The sequence below is a fragment of the Vanessa tameamea genome, chromosome 20 (genome assembly GCF_037043105.1).
Source record: "Vanessa tameamea isolate UH-Manoa-2023 chromosome 20, ilVanTame1 primary haplotype, whole genome shotgun sequence".
Classification (NCBI taxonomy): Eukaryota; Metazoa; Arthropoda; class Insecta; order Lepidoptera; family Nymphalidae; genus Vanessa; species Vanessa tameamea.
The window spans coordinates 5,143,791-5,164,425 of record NC_087328.1 but is presented as its reverse complement, the minus strand read 5'-3'; the positions used below and the strand labels follow the sequence as shown (position 1 = coordinate 5,164,425).

General features: G+C 30.2%; 2 protein-coding genes across 5 annotated transcripts; one reads left to right on the top strand and one right to left on the bottom strand.

Moving 5' to 3' along the window:
- Positions 1-266: 266 nt before the first annotated feature.
- LOC113401752 (DNA repair protein RAD51 homolog 3-like) lies at positions 267-4,540 on the top strand. Its single transcript, XM_026641765.2, has 7 exons — positions 267-449; positions 572-702; positions 976-1,082; positions 1,150-1,316; positions 1,605-1,733; positions 2,408-2,599; positions 3,720-4,540. The coding sequence occupies exons 1-7, from the start codon at positions 405-407 to the stop codon at positions 3,750-3,752; spliced, it is 804 nt and encodes a 267-aa protein (XP_026497550.2). The 5' UTR covers positions 267-404; the 3' UTR covers positions 3,753-4,540.
- Positions 3,760-19,246, bottom strand: LOC113401750 (annexin B9). 4 transcript variants are annotated; one of them, XM_026641761.2, is made up of 8 exons: positions 19,100-19,246; positions 18,805-18,842; positions 17,891-18,067; positions 12,716-12,920; positions 9,488-9,717; positions 7,899-7,995; positions 6,025-6,206; positions 3,760-4,974 (listed from the first exon to the last, which is right to left on the bottom strand). In XM_026641761.2, exons 2-8 carry the CDS (start codon positions 18,832-18,834, stop codon positions 4,924-4,926), a joined length of 972 nt encoding a protein of 323 aa, XP_026497546.1. In that variant the 5' UTR covers positions 18,835-18,842; positions 19,100-19,246; the 3' UTR covers positions 3,760-4,923. The 4 variants fall into 4 exon arrangements, with proteins under 4 accessions (XP_026497546.1, XP_026497547.1, XP_026497548.1 ...); XM_026641762.2 differs by having other exon boundaries at positions 3,760-4,547; XM_026641763.2 differs by having other exon boundaries at positions 3,760-4,197.
- Between the last annotated feature and the right edge of the window lie 1,389 nt (positions 19,247-20,635).

Below are 20,635 nucleotides of genomic sequence, written 5' to 3'. Positions count from 1 at the left end.
TGACGTTTCATGGTGCAATATTGTATCAACTAATTAATTTAATGTACATGACATGTAATTTAATTTGTTTTAACTTTTATATTATTTACGTTTCATTATTGTACCTCACACCCAGGTTCATTAGACTTTTTATAAAAAAAATATAAAAAATAAAAATTTACATTTTCACAAGGATAACTTGCAAATTCACAACAAAGGCAATAACTAGCAAGTAGCCTGTTACTTAACAAAGTTGTTGTATATAGTACTGGTAATACTGGTATGAAAATTTAAAATAGTTTTCAAACATTTTCAAATCAAAACATTTGATTATATTTAAAGTCTTTGCCTCAAATTTTAAACTTTTTATTATTTAAACTATTTGTACTCATGAGCATCAAGTCATCAAGGACATCCTTTTGAGAATGAGCTCTGAATTCAAAATATATAATGCAACAGAGTTGTGGCAAGTAAGTAAAATAACTATAATAATATTCTAATAAGAGTAGAAGAGGTACAACTTATATGAAAAATCTATTATACTTATTATTTAAGATTGAAGAACATGCTTACAAAATCTGTTTATTTCCAGATTGAAACCAGCTTACCCTCTATACCTACATTTAGTCAAAATCTCGATAAGGTTCTCGGTAATGACGGAATACAATTGGGTTCTCTGACAGAATTGTTAGGCTTACCGGGTTCTGGGAAAACACAACTATGGTTTGAACACTATACCTACTTAAGATAAAAAAATATTTATTCATATGTAAATTGTATACAAATCTGGCGGTTAACGCTGTCTATTTCGCGATTTTTTATGAAAATTAAAAAAAGTAGTCTACGTCCATTTTTAAACCAAAATAAACTTATATACCAAATATAATTCATACATTTATAAAGTCATATGTTTAAATATTTCACATTTTAAAATAGCAATAAATGAAGTAAATAATATTAATCATACTTTTTATATAATTTTTAAATTGTTTATAGTTTGCAACTATGTGCTTCTGTACAAGTACCTAAAGCTCTAGGTGGGCTCAATTCAGAAGCTCTTTATATTGATACAAACTCAAACTTTACATTAAGTAGATTTAAGGGTAAGAATTTATATAATTTATTGATTTAACTAACATACTATACTAACTGCTATATTTTGTGCTGTAGAAATATTATTTTCTAGCTTAGCAAAATGTCAAAGGATTATGGATTCTTCAATACCAATAAGAGAAGAGGATGCCTTGAAGAAATTTCATTATGTTAAAGCAATTGGCCTCGAAAAATTTTGTGCATTTTTATATCAACTACCCAATTTCATAAGGGATAAGCCGAATGTAATATAAGTTTATAATAACTTTCAATGGTATTTACTTAGATTATTATTTATATATTTAGATAGAGTGTTACACTACAGAAGATATAAACAAATGAGCAAACTTTATAATCTCAGTGTGCGTAACAGCTACGCTTGTCCCTCACCAAACATCATGCTATTTTGCTCAGTGGCCAACTGTGAGCAACTGTTTATTTCAACAGATTCACTGCTTTGACTAGTCTGTCTAGAAAAATAAATGATTCATGATGTATTTAATTAATCTGTGTAACATAAAATTTGATTACAGGTGAAACTCATAGTCATAGATTCAATAGCATTTCCATTTAAAGATGGCATCTCTATGAAACAGAGAACAGGATTGCTTTTTAGATTGGTGGCGGATTTACAGAAGTTGACATTGAAAAATCAAATTGCTGTGAGAACTTCTTTAATGCTATTGAATATTTAAATAAAATTTTAATTTTTCTAAAAACTTATAAAGCACACTATATTTAAATAGTACATTTAATTGTTACAAGTTTTTTTTTTTTTTGTAAAATAGGATTTGCATCTATGCATTATTGGCACAAAAATAATGACTTAGTCTTTTTTTATAAGCATAAATGAATGAAAATAAACAATTATTATAGTCCACTTTAATAATTGTTTCTCTATGTATTCTGGTAATCCATTACCATTATGTTGTTTCTTCGCGGTAGCACTGGCACCCTTGCTAAACCAGTTTCAACCTTTAGATGTAAATTGCTATCTTTATTTTTTATGCCACATGTTGACCACTTTATCAGCTGTTTTTCTAGCAGAGTAGAACAAAAATTACAATAAATCAACCCATGGCTGTCATAAAAGCAGACTTTTTTTTCTGAGCATTTCCTCTGATCGAGTATGTAAAGCTCCTCAACTCCCGCTTGTTTCCCACCATCTAAAATAGTTTCTCAGAATTTTATATAAAACTTAAGACTGTGCCGATTCCAAATAATAATATTTTACATGAGGGCAAGATGCAAGTTTATTTTGAATAAAAACGTCATGTATCCCGTTTTGGAATTGTAAATATAATCTTTACGCTCAAAAAAACCTAATATTTTTCAGGTCGTTTTAACAAACGAAATGACGACCAGGATTGGTCTATCAACAGGAGCAATAGTTGGTTCTCTAGGTGACACTTGGTCGCATCGTTGTAACATGCGTGTTCTTCTTTCCGCTCCAGAGCCGCTAGAGAATATAAGATTAGCTGCGATTCTTAAAAGTAATATTGTAGCAGAAGACGTTGGAAAGTTTCAGGTAAACAAAATATTTATTTTGTCTATTGTTTTAATAAAACTATTCCATATTATAGGATAGATTTTGTTATAAACTCCTTCTTCCATTTCAATTCTCTACAACTTGTAATGTAAATGGGTAGTATGTTTTATAATTATAGTACCAGGATCAAGGAAATGTCGATTTTATTAAATTACTCCTTAACAAGATATTTACGATTACTGGAAACAGTGTGTTGCTAATTTGAAGTGTATTCAGTACCAAGGAACAATAAGTTACTCGTTAAGATGCGATTCAGGGGAAATATCTTTCAATTTCTCTACAAACCTCAGTATTTTGAATAGTTTATTAAGTTAAATAAACGTTAATGATTTTATCTTAATAATATCATTCATGAGATAATAAAATGATTACTATCCCATTAAGTCGAAATATTTGATTTTTAAATTCCTTGGAGAATACAAAAAAACCATACGACCTTACTAATACATTTATTTTAACCATCTTAGAGATAATTCTAGTTATTAAATTAAATTTTTATTTATGATTTGTATCTTTGACTAATTTATTATATTCCGGTTAAGAGGAGGGAATCTAATTTTCACCAAAACATGAACTATTCGAAAAAAATATTAATAACTACGTCAATATAAATGTATATTTAAATTTCCTCTGGCGGTATAAGCTTATATGTTTAAAGAGCACTTGCAAAAAGCCACTAAATGTTCAGTAAAATTGATTGGCATGTTAATGTGGAATGTCTTAGCAAGCCAAGAGAATGCTGAATAATTTTCAAAGTAATTGTGCTTCAATGTTTGAAACACTGCCAAGTTCACGAATGTTATAGTTCTTTAAAACTTTTTAAATAAAACATTGTAAAAGTCAATTGACACAATTCTATTAAAAAAATCCAAGCTTTAATAGATGCTATTAAAAATATAACCAAAATAACATAAATCTAGTCCATTTTTTTCCAACACAAAAATTTATCAAATAATCTTATGGAGTAATCTTTGGTTTTCAATAAATTAAGTCCTCGAGAGACTTGAAAATTGATCTGTCTTTGACATTCTTCAATATTTTTAATAAATTCTATTAGAAAGTTATGCAATATAAATCATGTAAATTCTTGGTTTTCCAGATAACACACGAGGGAATTCGGGATGTCCAATAAAATACGATTGAAACATACATAGTTTTATTAATAATGTATTTAAGTATATATAATACACCGTAAACAAAACTACAGCACCAATAAATATCTCATTTTCACAAAAATATCAAGCTTTTATTTCTACACATCTCAACAGTTATATAAAGGCAGTTTCATATCGGGACTTAGCTTTTTAAGTGCAATAATACAAACATTCAGTACATTGTAGTCTTATTATGCTTTATCTTAAGAAACAATAGTGAGTAACACCCTTTTGTAGTCTCCTTTCGTATCATCCTGCAAAATATTACATTTGTTTCTGTAATAGAACTATTCAATAACATGCATTTTTTAAAACATTTATAGAAAAATAATTTATAATATGCAAATAAAATATATAATTTATTTTGCAGGATTAAGCACAAAGTGTGACTAGCACATTCCTGAAGTCACCATCTAGGTCTTCCTGTAAAGATATTTAAAAACCAACACTGTAACAGTAGCAAAAATAATACCGAAACTGGCCCATAATTTCTATCGATACATCACACAACGTGCATTGAGATTAGCATGAGATTACAAATCACACATGAGATTAAATAATTAATAAAACTTAAAAACAATAATCTTTTTCGAAATGCATCAATAAGTAAACTGTACCAATACATGTAAATAGGGTACCATAGATTATAAATATTTACACCACAGGTCATACATAGTAGTGGCGGTTATAATATAACTTATTTAGTCTGGGGTAGGGTAGTCTTAGTAACACATTGTAGATAGGAGATGACCGAGTGAACCGTCCATCTCCTCCTGAAAAATGGGAACAACTACTTGTAAAAAAGCAACCTCCACACTGAGGTACCAGGCACCATGCACTCGCGACACTAAGCTGTTAGCTACTGTGCAGAGAAAGTTACGTGACAATGATAAACATAAGCAAAATATACAGATCTTTATGAAAAATAAAATTTACACTCGGCATGGATAACCTAAGGTTTGGTCATACTGAAAACATTTTTTACACTAATCGTCTTTGAGACAATATTAGAGTAAAATATATCCAAGTTTGTTTTCAGTGTGCTCGTACCCTAGCTCTTAAGAACCTAACAATTGACAAAAATAATGTAGTGAATTAAAATCTAGGTGATCTCATTCGTTGCTCCCAGACCATCCTTGCCAACACTTTTTACTCAACAAGAGTCAGTAAAGCCTTCTTGTAATCCCCGGAAGTGTCGCCCTGCAATCAAAATGTTTCACTATTCTGAACGCTGTCTAATTATTTTGTCGAAAGCAATAATCAGCAGTAAAACGATGATTGTAGTCTTTTTGGTCCCCGATTATAGTAAAGGAGGGTATTTAATTCCGTGTTTGTATTTACTACCTTAACCCTGATTTTGATAAATGAGTTAGATTCCTAAAAGCATCCTGTATGTCGAACACTGTTCGGCAAACATCACCAAAAACCTATTATAGCGAAGATCAGTCTTCGTATTTTAAAAGCAAAATGAAAATACCCTACTTTTTTTATTAATTGTAATAACTTTCATTTATATTTAATGGTAAATAAAGAAACTAATTATTATTAAACAATATAACATACACGCTTTAAAACATTATCATTTATTTACATAAAACATTCGTTAGAAAACATGTTTTCTAAAAGAATTAATATGAATACACAAAATAACTATGACTTTATGAGGAGTGGAGGTTTTATTTATATATAAAAATAATATTTAAATAATGAAATACATAAACAGATCTGTATACACCATTATTGCTTTAAAAATGATGGAAAATTCACAATACATGGAAGAAAAATGTAAAATGTCATGTTTTTGTCTCATGCTGATTATTCAATAAAAGTAAAGTAAAGCAGACTGTTATATAATTAACTTATTTATTATTTTATTCATATCATAGAAAGTATGGGTCAGCATCTTGAAAATAGTTAAAATTTAAAAATTAGGTTTTACATGCCATTAGTAAACAAACAACAATAAAAATTGGGTTAGTTTGATACAATATATTTAAATCTAATTAATGATTCAAGCCCCGCTACACAATTAATGATTTATATTATTTGTGATGAATGTGGGTTAATCACCTTGAGATTTGTCACTACATAAACATTAAAAAGCCAATAAGTGATTCATTTATTAAAAAAACTGTATTGGTAGCTGTCAAAGTATTTACAGTGTACTAATTGAGCATCCAATTCAGCTGATACTATTAAAAATGTATAGAAAATAATTGCTATAATTATAAATAAGTGCAAGGTACTCACAGCGATCCACTCCTCCAGGGGTTTGCCGTACTTGTCAAGGAAAGCCTGTTTGATGTCACCGAGATCGATCTCGGAACGGCTAACGACAATTCTGATAAGGGTTTTGTCGTTGGTGCCCAGACCCTTCATAGAGTAGTACAGACGTTCCGCGAAGAAACCAACTTTGCTCTTCACACACTTGACTAGAAAATTAATAATTTAATAAAAATAATATAAAAATCACAGAAGGCTTGAAAGTAAGTATGTAGAGAAAGAAAGTAAATAATACTAGAATTCATAAATGAAGACGTGAGTGGATGAAGGTGATACGTAAAATGTAATTTTATGTCATAACACCTTTATCCACTCATGACTTTAAATATTTTCGAGTTATCATGTCGAAAATAATATGTACGACATAATATTCATCTAAATACAATGTACATTTTGTAATTCAATTAAGATTTTCCTATTTACGTACGAAAATTTTAATTAGTCTTTGCTTATAAGTATGTTTCAATATATGACATCTTATCCCTTCGCTCGGAAATATCTAACAATAAAGAAGTGCAATAATTTAAAATTAAAGATATAGCCGGTTTATTTATAGTAACATTTAAAAAAAGGTTTTTTTTTTATACCGGTTTCATTGACGAAATCGTCGAGGTAATTCCGTGCTCTGTATGTAATAGTTGCATGAGTCATCGCAAGGTCATAGTTGACTTCCTATTCTAGTTACAATTTAACCTTCACTTCTTGTACGTCATTAATGACTCATTATGAGATTAATTTCCAGTTTTTGGTATTCCTTGTTAAAAGAAATACTAATACCGTTTCCGGTGTTTATCTTTGACACTTTCGGAACTGTAGCCATTACTTAATAAAAAATGTCGCGTTTTTAAAATCCACTTTATATTATTTAGTAGAGGTTAAGGAACCCAGTAAAATTGTTTTTTTTTTAATTCTAGTACATATTTGCTGAAAAATATCAAATTAAAAATTCCATATTTAAATAGCGCGCGAAAACGCTACTTTGACAATATGGCGCTGCAATGGGGTCGGTGACGTCACTTTCCTGTATTGTAATCTGTGGCACATATAATCCACATACAGTAGGCAAACGAGGTTAACATGCAAGTGACGTCATAATAAGCCCGACCAATCAGGAGCGTTTTGTGTCACGTGACAAACGTTTAAAGAAATGCATTTTTATTTATGGATTTATGAATTAATTAATTATTATTTTTAACTTTCGTTAATAAATAACCATTTTGAAACTCATAATATATACTGATTACAATAATTGACACTTTATTTTTCGCATTGTCAAATAGCCTATTGCTAAACGCTGTTTTGTTATAATTATATAACTTGTAACGTAAAGTAACAAAAAAGGGAAAGTTTGTTTTGGTATTTATATCTAATCTAGAGTTTGACTGCCTCGTTGGTTTAGTATCTATAGGGCCGAAATCCCGAGGTTTTGGGATGAAACCAAGGTCATGCCGATATATTTGTTTTCTCGGAAAGCGCGTGAAGCAATTGGTTCCGCGCCTGAATCTTTCCGGTCGTGTCGCATTTGCCGTCCCATCGGATTAGAGACTGCTCTTGTGTTTGTGCACACACTTATGCACTATATGTCCTGCGTAGTTGGCTAGTCTCTTGAGATGGTCCGTCATAGCCGAAATCGGTTAAGAGGACGAAAGTAACGTTATTCGTCTTCGATTTCGTAATTATAAATTCACGAAACAAGTATTTTAATTTAGTAATTAATGATAAGAGAAAGTGTTACGAAATTGTTACTTTAAATTGCTTTAATGTATTAGTACTTTTGTAAATTATTAAATACGAATATATTATATAAAATACAGAAGCTGTTACTTTTATAATATACATACCGATAGCAAGCATGCCCTTCTCGACGCTTCCAGAGAATTCCTTCTTGATTGTTTCTTCAATATCTTTGCCAGTCAAGGCCTCGTATTCAGCAAAGATCTGTAACGACACAATTACTCTAATGTAAAAACTTGCTTATACAAGAATAACAATAATCATCATTGGATGTCCAGATTGGATTGGATATAAAATGGACTTTTATGGCCGGCTGCATTGCTTAATGCAAATCATATGGGGAAATTGGTTTAGCTCGTCCGTTTTGGTTCCCCGCCCTCATATTTGCCTTTGCGGCAAATGTGGGAGCCTGTGATGGTTTTTTGTTTGTTTGGTTTTGGATGCGCAACAAAAAAAAATCGAAGTTAACTTTTACGACAACCTAACCGACGACGTGCTACATTAATAATATGATTTGTTTTGTACTAAAAAATTATAATATAATATTATTGTAGACTGTGCATCAATCATACAATGTCAACAGTCATAAATTTCAATTAACATTTACAAGTTGTGTGGTTTTTGTTTAAATTCTTTGTAAAAATTAACAAATTGTAAAATCTATGTGTTTGAATTGAAACTATGATTCCTTAGATACTAGGTACTTTATCTTCTGAGCCATCGCGGATAATTAAGGAATTGTATTGTTAAAATTGTATGAACATATGAATAATTCATTATAAAAACGTCTGTGACCAACATTAAAATATTTAATGCATAACGATAGTATGAGCCAGCGAGACTTGCTGAGCATATTAACTTTTTATTTCGAATTAATTATATTAAACACGTATATACGTAATGCATTGTAGCTGTACACGTGTGTGTAATTGGAATTTGGATGTATGTAACTTGCTGACTAGTATTTTTTTTTTTACATAATTTACAATTTTCTTGTAGATAGGGTGACAGATTACACAGATATCGTACAGCATAACTATTGAATTTGTGTTATAAGTTTAGTGTCACCTTAATTAGTGTATGTTTTAGTTATTTTTGTTTTCATTAATGCACGCTATTTTTATCTTAATAAAACAAAATAAGAATAAAAATATTGCTAATAATACTCGTATTTATAAGTTTTTTTTTTTAAATCTATACTTCCATATTGATTTAACAAAAATGTTTCTCTTATTGCTTGGGATTTATTAATAGCTTATTCGTCAGTGTTTCTGGCTTTCAATCACTTGAATGACTACGACATACAATATATGTATTTAGGTGATTCATACATAAGTCGATCAATGACTGATTTATTCTTAAGATTCAAGTTTTATTAATAGTTTACAATCTATGTTTTTATAGTTATTACAAATATTTATAATACATTCTCAGTTAAATTGAAATGAAGCCAATCTAGTATTTTTAATTTTATTCATTAAAGTAATACAATTAAATGGAACTCGAATTAATAAGCGTGAGAAGTACTTTTAGATATTGAGAAGAACTCATAAATAATGAACATACTTTTATTATAACCTTTCCTAAAGAAAAAAGATTAAATTATATGGAAATAAGCAGTAGTTATTTTACGGAATGTTGTTTATTTTAAATATCGGATATCTTTGGAATGCAATTAGTTTACTTAATTACTCACTTGTCTCAGCTGCTGATAAGAGCGTGTGATAAGGATGGAGTTGAAGACAGACTCATCTGTGCCCCACTGTCCCTCTCCGGCAGACGCCAGCGCCTCAGCATCGGCTTTGGCCGCGCCCTCGTCGACTCCGGCGTTCTCATCGCGGTTGGCCATGCACAGGGACACGCATAGACGTTTGAAGTGACCAGAGGTGTCACCCTTAAGGTCCGACTCTAGGCTCTTGCCGTATACTAAAAAAAATCATATAGGTAATAGATAAAATTAAGATTATTCAAATTAATTATCTATCTAATATTTGACAAAAGCTAACAATATCTGTTATTAAATAACTGTTAAAAACCTTGCGGTTTGCTTTTTTTTGTGTAAACAAAGAACCCTTTATATCAAATTACTATTAATTTTTGGAAACGAATATACTGCGACAATAAAAAAAACATGTACAGCAAATTCTTCTACACATAAAACTAAACAATTTCATTAGTCTAATTACTTTAGCTCACGAACGTAAATTTCCCATTGGCTATGAATGCTAATGGCGTATGACGGCACTTTGTACCAAATGACCTACTAACTCATGGTCGACGCCAATACAACAATATATATTTATTTGTATTATATCTATTAATTGAAAATAATTGAAAAATATAACATGACTCTTCCATCATTTTCAAAATTATCTACATTATAATATCAATCTATAACTTTGGAATATTCGTTAATCTTTGTAGTATACTAGTTCTAGGTTTAGGGGTTGATGTTAGGTAAAAAATAGCTTACTTCATAGAAAATTTAATCTAATGCGGTTCAGTGGTTTGGCCGTGAAAGATCAACAGATAGAGAGGCATTACTTCCGCATTTATAATATTAGTAAAGATACGTTATAATTATAAAACCTTTTTACATTAATTGTTACGCACAATAATAATTTACATTTAACTCGATAAAATATTTTCTATTTTTTTTATTAAGCTGTCAATTAATCTGATTATTCAATTAAAGAACATTAACAGAATTCGTCTTTAATAAAATACTTTCACGTCGTATAGTCGTTATCATGATTCAAGATGAGAAGCAAATATTATAACTAATACAACAGAGTATTAAGTGAATCTAATGCGTAAATGCATTATTTTTAATGCTTACTCTATACAACAATAATATTATTGATTTCAAACATAAAACTATTATAGACTAGCGTCACGCTATAACGTCGAGAGTGTGCTTACTACTCGTGATCTATTCTCTTTACATGTATTTTAAACGTTAAATTTACATATTCATTTTTAGTGCAACGTAAGTTTATAGGTTAAAATGAAATTCTTATGGAGCAATGTGAGTTCTGTTAGATATACTGAACTGTGTCGTACGTGTTTTTTTACTTTTACCTTCGTTAATTGATTTTTCCTGTAAAAAGAGTTTTAATAAAACGCCTGTGTTATGATGTATGGTTGATGGAAAAATCAATTTCAAGTAAATTATGCACTGCGCAGTGCATTAGGCGTTAGGCACATCGCGTGCAAGTTCCAGAAGTATTTTTTTCAAGTCGAAATCTATGTCTCTATACACCCCAGTGGTTTGAACTCGTGATTTTTACTTATGTTTGAGGGTTCAAGCCCAAGCAAGCACTACTACAATGAAAAATTTGAAACTAAATTTAAATGTTGAAACAACACATTTAATTTTGTAACGAGAATCTGAATATTAAACATTTATGTTTTAGAATTTATTATTAACGGGATAATACAGCTCGAGATATTGATCTGAAATACGAAAACTACTAACTGATAAGTGAAACTCACATTGCCTTCAAACCGGTTATATGTCTAGAAAATTGGCGAAAAACTATCTTCATCTAGTCCACAAAGGTAATTTTAGAAGATGCTTTATAACAAGCGTACCTTTTTACTAAAGACAAAACTATGTATCTTTTCAAATTGAGGAGTTGCTTTTTTGAACCGCCTCAACCTCATTGATAAAAGTAATAAACCAATATATGCCCAGATTTTTTTCACCAGATGGTGAAGCGCATTTCGGAGAAGGTTTTAATATTGAAATTTAAACTATTATCATGACAGCATGCATTTCATGTTCTTGTAAAAATAAACGTTTTTCATAATTTAGTCGGCATTTTCGTTTTCTTGGAAACAAAATAAAAAGCGGGCAAATGTGCAACCCGTTTATAAGCAATTCAAATATCAATAGGAATGTCAATGACCTCGACCTGTCAATTGGCACTTAAAAATACGGTTAGCAAAAAATAATTTTATTTAAACCATTACCTATATAATATTGTATGGTATATATTATATGGTATTTGATAGAGTTAACATACATGGTAGCAATGAAAAATTTTAAATACATACAAGGAAAAGAATCGATGTTGATGATTATGATGATAATCAGGGTAGCCTGGACATTAGAGACATAAGAGATTTATAAATATTTAAATTTATTATATATTAATAATATATTATATTGTTAATAGGTGTATTGAGGAATTTAAATGATTTCATGACGTTTCTACGAACTGAATCGTGATAAATTTTAATATATTGATATAATAATTAGTAGAAATTTATCAAATCGCAAAGAATTATAAAAAACATTTTACATAATAGAATTATTAAGAAAATTGTACGGTCATAGATTTCTAAATAAACTGGTTTATCATTAAATGTATAAATGAACCCACGATTGTACATTGAAACGAACATAATTAGTAATATCCGTTGTAAATAGTAGATTTGACGGAATTTAAACGAATAATTATGTCGTTTATAACGGATTATTTAAATTAGATAAAGTATTTTGTAGCTTTCCATTTGAGTAAGCCAAATTTGATGAAAATATTAAATGGGTTACTACGAACCGTTTTGCGTTCGAGACTATGAGACTGTTCGAGATATATGCCATAAGAACCTTTCTGCATTACGACGGTTACCTCAAATGTTACACATTTACGTTGCATTCTCAGTTGACCTACTTGAAATACTCTTATCGAGGTTTGAATGTTTGAAACATCGAAGCAAAAAGTCTTACATCAGAAACGTTTTATTCAGACGTTACATAATTGTCGCACTCCAATTAGACTTTTAAATTTAACAACCTTAAAGATATTAAAACTTGAATTTAATTCCGTAAAAAACTGGCATTGTTTGTACAACTTACAAAAAATGTTTTTTAAATTAAGAATCGCACGAAAGTAAAATAGCAACAATATTTACGTACGTTGTTCATAAAACGCTGAAATGGTCCTTATGCCGTAGTTGGATAGGGTGCAAAGGATTTCAATGATAGCTTCCTCGTCAGTTCCGATCCCGGCGACTGCGTCATGCAACTCCTTAGCGTAGAAGTGTGGGAGGGGAGTCATAAGAGCTATTATCACGTTCTCGAGGTTACCGCCAAGTTCGCTCTTGAGTTCACTGATGAGGTCCTGTTAAAAAAATATACCTGCATTTTAATACAACCTTTTTCCTCGTGTTATAAAATAACTACCTACATAATCTGTATTTGTCTAGATACATAATTTCAATGAATATGTTTCGATTTTACTATTATTATTTATATATTATTTAGAATATAATATGATGCTTTTTGTATCGATATTTACAATACAAAAAATAATCTAACAAATCAATAAGGCAAAAGATATGTATGAACTAGATAAGTACCAACATATCTGTATTTCAGACGTTAGCACTGTAAAATTCGAACATTTTTATTATTCAATAATTGTAATAGTAAATACTATTCGTATATCAGTTACTCCAATGGAATTTACTAGAAGGTAGTGGCGGATGTGTTGTATAATCTTCTACTTATACATTTATGTAAATATAGGGCTATAATTAGATTACTCATAACACAATCGCGCGTAATTTAAACTACGATTAAAGAGGGAACCGGAGAAGGGAATGTTAACATTTACCAACTAAACTATAACTATGCGAGTACGAATTCATTAATGAAAGTAGTAATTCTCTACGGGATTACGACTACATATTATAGAATAGAGTACCCCGCCGCGTCAGTCTATCCGACCACGTCGTTCATTTCGTAAAGTGGAAGTAAAAATCAATACACGCGAATATGTAAACGGTCATTACTAACAGCTTTTTTCACTTCACATTTCATTTCAATTTACGCATATCTCGCCTAGCATTTCGTCAAGTGGCAATGCGAATCAGAAGCACGTATGTAACGGGTTTAAAAGGTATTAACCATTCCTAACACCATAATTGACCTTGATAATAAAGTTTTTTTTTTAACATATCCATGTAGTTTCAATTCAAAAGAGTTTTTTATGACATTCGACTGAGAAAACTCGGTAGAATCGACGATTATATTAACCTACTCAAATAAGGCACAATCTGACTGAGTAACCATTGTTGTCCTATCGAACGGGAACACAACTATTGTAGTTTTTTTTAGTATGTTTTTTATTTACAATGTTTTATCTTTTTAAGTTTTGATTGGTCATTAAAACCTTTTTTAATTCGGTCACAGATAGAAAAAAAATATAAATCTAACATACTATTTATTATAATTAGTGATATAATCTGACTTTTACTGTATGCGTTATTTATTCACAACTGTTATCGTTTATGTATTAAATTTTTATGATAAGGCTGTATTGTTGAAAGGATTTATAACACAAATATTTAAACATTTTACTTATTGGTTAAGTTAAAATCTAAATGACTATTAATCTCCATCATCTGCATAAATTATGCAAAGGAGACTACGAGAAATTAAATGTCTTATCAATTAATACTTAGGTCAGGTGGCAAATAGATAAACATTTAATATAAAAACAGTTTCGTCTAAAGATAAAATAGTATAGAAATAGCAGAAGCTCTTGAGATTATTTAGAAAATATATCTGTACCAACACTTATACACCCTGAGTGACTATCAACGCACAGCCAAAATTACTGATTCGAAAAAGCTAAAATTTTAAACTATTTATTTTGTAACGCAAACAATCCTACGACGTATTTTTTTTATAGAAATAACAACTTTAAGGGTTTTTCCCTTAAAGTTGTTATTTGTTATTACTTTGTAAGATTTATACCCGAACAAAGTCGGGACTGGTAGATAGATGACTATAATTATCAGTATGCTCTGACGCTCTCCAGGTTAGATTAAAATACTTCATATTTAATAAACACATATAACCAGGCTCATAACCTGTGCGAGTTACGGCTTATTAAATTAAACTTACCCTTAAAATTAGCCTAAAGTCAACCTTGTACGCATATATCATAAAAAATGAATATTCTTATTGCAAAACACGGTTTTGAAAGGCCTCAATGGGTATTTCTTTAATGACAAGATAATTATAATAATGGCAATCTAAAATGATTACACCTTTTACAAGCTTGTAGTGTCGGCTGTGACAACTTGACAAGTATGTAAACAATGATAAGGTTATTATATCGAGCGAAGAAAACAACTAGCGGTGTGATATCTGACCCTAAAATGATTCAAATTAGACTAATATGACTTTTTACTTTTATTTTAACCATAAAAGAACGTACCGTTCTTACTTATAATCTTTATTATTCGTAGGAATTTTTTGTTCACGTCGCCGCCGCCGCCGCCGCGCCGTGTACGTTTAAATACCTTCAATTAGTTTGTAGATAAAATTATTTAAATGTATTTGGAGTGCCAATGGTAAAAGTTAAGCCAGAATAAGAGGTTAAAATTCACTCTTCAATGTTCTCCATTGGCAAAGTTATCTGTGCCCTATCGTCACAATCACGTGTCAAAAAAAAAGGTTTGTTGTTGTTTGTGGTTTGGCCACGAAAGCGTAACAGACGGATAGCGTTATTTACTTATTTATAATTTTAGTAAAGATTATTTAGTTTTGTATCTTTTATGTAAAAAACATTCTAACAAATATTTTTTATTACATTGTTAAAATTTATATGCGACAGTGAATCTGGTTTTTAAATGACTTCGAAAAATATGGCGGTTAAATGTTTGAAGTATGTTTTTTGTCGTTTTGCATAGAGATTAATCACTCAACGATCAAGACTCCAAGTCCAAACAATGCTACAACTATTATCGCAGCAAGTCTGACTCAGTACTTAGTCAATGAGGAAAAATTATCAAGGCCAATATATTTGTAGCCTTTGAACAAATATCATTGTTACTCAAGATACCTAACAATTATTTTTTACTAATGCCTAATGATTTATTTGACAAACGACGTGGAAAATATAAAATCATAACGCAACTAGAGCACACATTAACTTGGTGGGTAATCGTCCGTCTAAATACTTTAAAAAAAAACTAACTAATAAAACTATACAATTATAAATCTTTCCTTAAAATGTTTATTTATTTATTTCCGTAGCAGTAGGTAGTCTGGCAAATGGCACTAAGAAATATTAATCATTCCTTACACCACCAATGCGACACCAAGCTTTGGGAACTTAGGCGTTATGTCCATTGTGCCCGTTTTACTGGCTCATCATTTCACTCATTTAAAAACCGGAACACAATAATACTAAGTAGCTATGGCTGTTTGGTGCTTAGTATATGTTGGGTCGCCCAGTCGTGCTTGCCCGAAGCACCACCAAGTTAATAAAAGTAGTTTGTTAATAAATAATGTAACTTGTGAATAATTTTAAATATGACAACTGCTATGAATGTCAATGTTCCGCTTGCGTGTTTAAACCCTATTTTGCAAAATGATCATCTCCATCCGCTATCGGACAAAATGATTCATCAATTAAAGCAGACTTTATAAGAAAATTGACTCAATTGTAGTCTCGTTAAGGTATTTTCTTAAAAGTATTATGCTTGAAGTGATTTCACATTTACCGATACGAGAACGGCATCGAGTTCCGATACATTAACGGCTAACGTAAAATGAATAAAATATGCATGAAAATTTTATTGGTTTAGATATCAGAGACTTGCTGGTAAAAACGCAATACATTTTTTTTACAGTAATGGTTTATTTATCTGTATTTATAAAATACTAATTCGATTTAACCAAAATATGTAAGATACGATAACGAAGTAGTAACTTTGCATTAATTTTTTATTAGTATAATATATTTAATATAATACCTATGTTGTTATACGATTTTATTGGTTATTATCTGCATTGCAGGTTTAAAGTGTTTAGTTGCGCTTTATGTAGGTAGCATAGCTTTGAATGTAGGTCTTTCAGTTCATTGACTTACCACGAGATTGTTTTACTAACCAACAGCATATTTCTCAGAAAGTAAAATATTGACTAAGAATTTTTAGAAAAATTTGAACATATAACTTATTACTGAAACGTGAAATTATTTATGTGATACTAAAACCAAATAAAAGTATAACAGTGGGTATAATATTAAATAGGTATTTTTAGATAGATAGTTAGGTATTTAATAGAAATAATATAACTTTTATGTCTAAAACAATACATACATGGTACATTTAGGAGATTAATTTTATTGAAAATCGTACACCATAATACAACTCCGGCATTTTTTTCTTATAAATTCATAATTGTTTTGCATTCAAAATCGTTTTACCTACAGCTTTTGTAGGATATTTCTTTTCTCTAACAGCAATATTTATCAAAATAAACAGGAGAAACATTGAAAAAACAAACGAATTTCGATTTGATGTTGAAATTAAATTTGTGGGTATTTTGAATGTCATAATTAACAGGGCGTCGAAATCGATATGTACACCAATACTTTGATCAATCAGAAGTATGGCCTAAACGGAAATTTATCCCAACACCGTGATAAATGAAGAATGAAGTTAAACGTGTAACCTCAAATTCTTACTTCCAAATATTCTCAAGTAAGCTCTTACGAGCACCTTTGAACCAACATTTTACAAGATTAAATTTAGAGCAAGAACCGGAAACATCTCTAGTTTGATCATATTATTAGTCATAATAGTAGTGAGTCAAGGAAAACTTAGCTCAGTAATTTTATTCATTGTTAAAATGATTAACAAATGTTGCCAACATTTGTTAATCATTTTAAAAAAATGGTAGCCCTAAATATGTGAGGTGTTATTCGATCCGGCATATTATGCCCATGTAAACCAATCAACTATGCAGAATACAACGGAAGTTTTCTGAGGCATAAACAAATAAAAAAACATTAATAGTCGATCCAGTAGCGACTATTACTATTTGTTATATAAAGAAAAAGCTCGTATACGGTACATAACTTATGTGAATGCCTTTTATTATATAGCAGGTCATAAATTAAATAATGATTATAAAATTGTAATGATTCCAACAAATCATAAAATTTTCTTGTTTTAATGAAACTTTTGCTTTGTGATAACAATTATCATAGCACCATATTGGTATAACCATACCATGATGTAAGTGAGGATAAGGATCTTTAAATAATTATAAAAAACGTGGAAAAATTACCTTTCCATAGTTAGTTTTGAAGGTTTCAGCGATTTCTAGACGCTGGACGATACCACGGCGGCAAAGGACGTCGATGATTGCCTTCTCATCGGTACCGAAGCCTTTCATGGCCTTGCGGAGCGTCTCCGCATCGGCGGCCGCTTCGAAAGGTTCCGCGGGGTAAACCGTGGGAGTACACTATAAAAAAGGTTTGTATTTTTATTGAGTACCATACTTACATAATACGTATATGTTTTTCATTGCGTGAAGTCTTAATCTAATTACTTACTTTTACTAGTAGTAAGTATTTTATTATAAATGTTATTTAAATTGATTCATATAGATTTATTTAAATCAGTTATTCTAGAACTAATATGATTAGTTTATATGTAATGCATCACACGAAATAAAGATTTTAGATAATTTAGATAATAAGCAATTTCATCCGTACTGCAGGTGAGTTTTTTATATTATTGTTTGTTTCTTTTATTGTATCTGGTAAGTCTTGCGTGACATTAGATAAATTGCAGGTAAGGTGACTTGGAGATAATTTTGTTTAAATAACTACTACTAACTATGTTTTATTTACTTTTCTTGTTTTATATAAATATAATATTTAAAATAAATTATCCTAAATATTTGGTATATATCTCTATGTATGCATTATGTTATGTACTGTAACGAATATTGTTAAAAGTATCAAAGTTTTACATCCATCTATATGGAATAATTTTATAAGAAAAATAACCATTTGGTACACTAACTAAAACCTGAAATAAAAAGTATATTTCCCCTCTATATTTAAATTGTTTACCCATTAGTTCTCTTAATAAAACCCGCTTTAGCAGTAACCTTGCCCCGAAAAGATGACATCATCTCATAAGAATCGATACCACTACAGATTGTTCGCATCCACAATGTAGGAGGAAACTTACCTTGTACGGGTAATACTGCTGTCCGCTCATGTTGTCTTCTATAACAAAAAATAAGTATAGGTAATAACGCGAAAACTTCAAAACCAAACACTGGAACGCATATACGCTATACAAACTAAAAATAAACTACAATCACGATTCACATGAACCGGCTTTTTCGTTTTGCAAACAGAATCGTAACTATATCAGCATTTATGTACAGAAAATTAAAACTACGGCGACACATGATTTGCTATTATCATTAAACAAAAAGTTACTGTGTATTTTAATGAGAAAATGAAATATAAATACGTACTTTTAATTTAATCAGCGACACACCCAAACAAGACACTAGTGAATTCCGAAATAAACACCGAACACGTCGTCGATCGTTCGTCGAGAACTCTCGGAGAGGTCGGGCGGAATCGTAATCGTGGCGTTTTTGTTCGCCCTCTCACTCAGTGCAATAGATAAGGGCTTGTCAACCATTGGTTAAACAAAAGATTGATAGTATTTTAAGTTTGCAGTAAAGTTGATATAAAACTTAGGGAGGTACCTTTGAAATGCTGATATTGATTATTTTTATGGATATATTATTTGTTTAATCGAATGTTTTTTTTTGCAACCACTTCAATTTATTTATTTAATGAATAATGAACCTAAATAAGTTATAATAAGTTCATTCAATAGTTGAATTACATACATCATGTTTAATGCTATGTTTAGTTCAATGTAAATAATACTACACAAAATGTTGACAGACACTGGTCCACGTAAGCGATGATGTCATTGGCGTCGCTCAGGCCCGTGGCCGCGCTACGGGGCCGCCGTACCGGCCGGGAAACACTCCTAAGGCTGAGACTCACATCGTATTAACAGGTTCAGGCTAGAATTTTAGGAAACCTTAAATCTTTGGCCGAAATTATAAGCTTTATTTCAGTATCTGTAGTAAACTCTTACTACAAATACAGAAATATCCTTCTAACTTAGGAATCAGTATCCTTTTAACTTAAGAGTTTTGATTCCATTCTTAGTTTATTGCATAGTGTTAGAACACAACTTAATATAAAAAGGAATGGGCAAGTTAATCTAGCCGGCAATTTTCCGTAAAAATAAATCTTTAACAAAACATCAGTTCAATTAACAGAACAATCATTGTAATTACTTTTTGAACTCAGCAATTTAATACAGTAGACCGTATGCATAAATATTCATATTAGGTTTAAAAATTAACTATTGATAGATATTATTTAGATAGAGATATTATTACTACAGTGATTCCGCAAAGATTTTGGCATTTACCAACAATTAAATTACATATTACAATAAATCTATGAATTAAGTTATCAAAAGGACTTAAGTATCAACGATATACTTACCCAAAAATACAATTTATTAAGGTCAAGAATTTATATTATGTAGCTATGTACCGAGGTAGGTACCTAGTAGTAGTCTGCTAGGTGTAGTAGTACATTACTTTATATTATGTTTAATAGTTTTATGCTTATAATTAAATAAACGTAAGTAGTTACATTTATGTTCTAAAATTTTACTACAAAACGTAAAATATTTTAGTTCTATTAATTTCACATTTAAGTTGTACTGAGATAAATAGCTTAAGATCTAATCAATGAATTTTCTAATGTTATAAAAATAAACCAAAGTATATCATAATATCAACAAACATAATATTAATTGTACACACATTAACTAATGTTTCATTAGTTAATGTGTGTACAATTCAATTTGTTACGTGGGTCAAAGGTATGACATGACGCGGTGATCGTCACAGATCTTATTCACTGTTATTAGATCATCAGCCTATAGATAAATAATGAATCAGTCTGCGTAA

Coding starts and splice junctions, on each gene's coding strand:
- LOC113401750 (XM_026641761.2), bottom strand. CDS start 18,834: ATGAGCGGACAGCAGTATTACCCGTACAAG. Junction 18,068..18,804: donor AGCAGTATTACCCGTACAAG/GTAAGTTTCCTC, acceptor CCTTTTTTATAG/TGTACTCCCACGGTTTACCC. Junction 7,996..9,487: donor CTTATCAGCAGCTGAGACAA/GTGAGTAATTAA, acceptor GTGTCGTTACAG/ATCTTTGCTGAATACGAGGC.
- LOC113401752 (XM_026641765.2), top strand. CDS start 405: ATGAGCTCTGAATTCAAAATATATAATGCAACAGAGTTGTGGCAA. Junction 1,317..1,604: donor TCATAAGGGATAAGCCGAAT/GTAATATAAGTT, acceptor ATTTGATTACAG/GTGAAACTCATAGTCATAGA. Junction 1,734..2,407: donor CATTGAAAAATCAAATTGCT/GTGAGAACTTCT, acceptor AATATTTTTCAG/GTCGTTTTAACAAACGAAAT.